Here is a 1,415-nt window from a genome sequence, read left to right as displayed (position 1 = left end):
TCCCCGTGTGTCACGGTGTTGTCGCACACCATTAACGCATCAACACGGAAAAGGAAATGTAAGCAGTGTTTGCTGTCCAAAGTTCACGTCAACAACTCCTTATTATGAAGGCACTTCTGAGCCTTTCCTCCTGCATCTGGGAGCTGCCAGCAACCCAGTTCCAGGAGAGAAAATAACTCGACACCTCCTGTAGCCCGTGGAGTCCTCTTGTTGGGACAAGGTCCCCTCAGGAGAGAGGAGCCCCCAGCAGGGTCAACACTGGAGGTCCTGGGGGTGGGTGGTGCTGGGGAGGCCATGCGGGGAGGGCTGTTCCCTGTTCCCTTCCCCTCAGGAGACAGCTGGCCCAAGGTGACACAGCACCGGATGGGATTTCAGGGTCAGGGACCACGGAGCCCGGGGCTGTGGACCACACCAGCCCACAGCCACTGCATGCCCCAGACCAACACGAGAAGAGCGCAGACCAACAACATCTTCGTCTACGGTAGGTGCCACGGTTATCGTTCCTAAGAGAGTCCACGGCCACTTCTACCAGGTGCCCTCCACTCTTCCCCTGCCCCAGCTGGTCCCCCTGTGACAGCCGTGTCTCTGAGAACGGGGTGTGGAGCCAGGGGGAAAACACAAAATAAACCACCTGCTACTAGAAACAGCCTCGCTGTCCTCAGGGAGCCGGTCCCGGGGCCAGCCTCGCTGGACTCAGGGAGTCGGTTCCAGGACCCCATGGACACCAAATCCAGGCACATTCAAGCCCCACAGGTGGACCTGCCGAACCTGCGTGTACAAAGAGTCGGCCCTCCGACACGCGTTTCATATGGCAGGAACACTGTATTTTCTGCGTGTACAAAGAATCAGCCCTCCGACACGCATTTCACATGGCAGGAACACTGTACTTTCTGCGTGTACAGAGTCAGCCCTCCGACATGCATTTCACATGGCAGGACACTGTATTTTCTGCGTGTACAAAGAGTCAGCCCTCCGACACGCGTTTCACATGGCAGGAACACTGTATTTTCTGCGTGTACAGAGTCAGCCCTCCGACACGCATTTCACATGGCAGGAACACTGTACTTTCTGCGTGTACAGAGTCAGCCCTCCGACATGCATTTCACATGGCAGGACACTGTATTTTCTGCGTGTACAAAGTCAGCCCTCCGACACGCATTTCACATGGCAGGAACACTGTACTTTCTGCGTGTACAGAGTCAGCCCTCCGACACCCGTTTCACATGGCAGGAACACTGTATTTTCTGCATGTACAGAGTCAGCCCTCCGACACACGTTTCACATGGCAGGAATACTGTACTTTCTGTGTGTACAAAGAGTCAGCCCTCTGACACGCGTTTCACATGGCAGGACACTGTATTTTCTGCATGTACAAAGAGTCAGCCCTCCGACACGCGTTTCACATGGCAGGACAC

General features: G+C 55.4%; 1 protein-coding gene across 1 annotated transcript; it reads left to right on the top strand.

The window, feature by feature from the left end:
• Window positions 1–193: 193 nt before the first annotated feature.
• Window positions 194–877, top strand: LOC116273386 (proline-rich protein 26-like; the record flags this gene model as incomplete). The annotated part of the gene is made up of 2 exons (XM_031662415.1): window positions 194–348; window positions 393–877. Coding segments are annotated over 2 exons (270 nt in total), but the record flags the coding sequence as incomplete, so codon positions are not given.
• Between the last annotated feature and the right edge of the window lie 538 nt (window positions 878–1,415).

The sequence above is a fragment of the Papio anubis genome, unplaced genomic scaffold (assembly GCF_008728515.1).
Source record: "Papio anubis isolate 15944 unplaced genomic scaffold, Panubis1.0 scaffold6283, whole genome shotgun sequence".
Lineage (NCBI taxonomy): Eukaryota > Metazoa > Chordata > Mammalia > Primates > Cercopithecidae > Papio > Papio anubis.
Note: the sequence above shows the minus strand (reverse complement) of the source record. Positions and strands in the feature narration are given on the sequence as shown.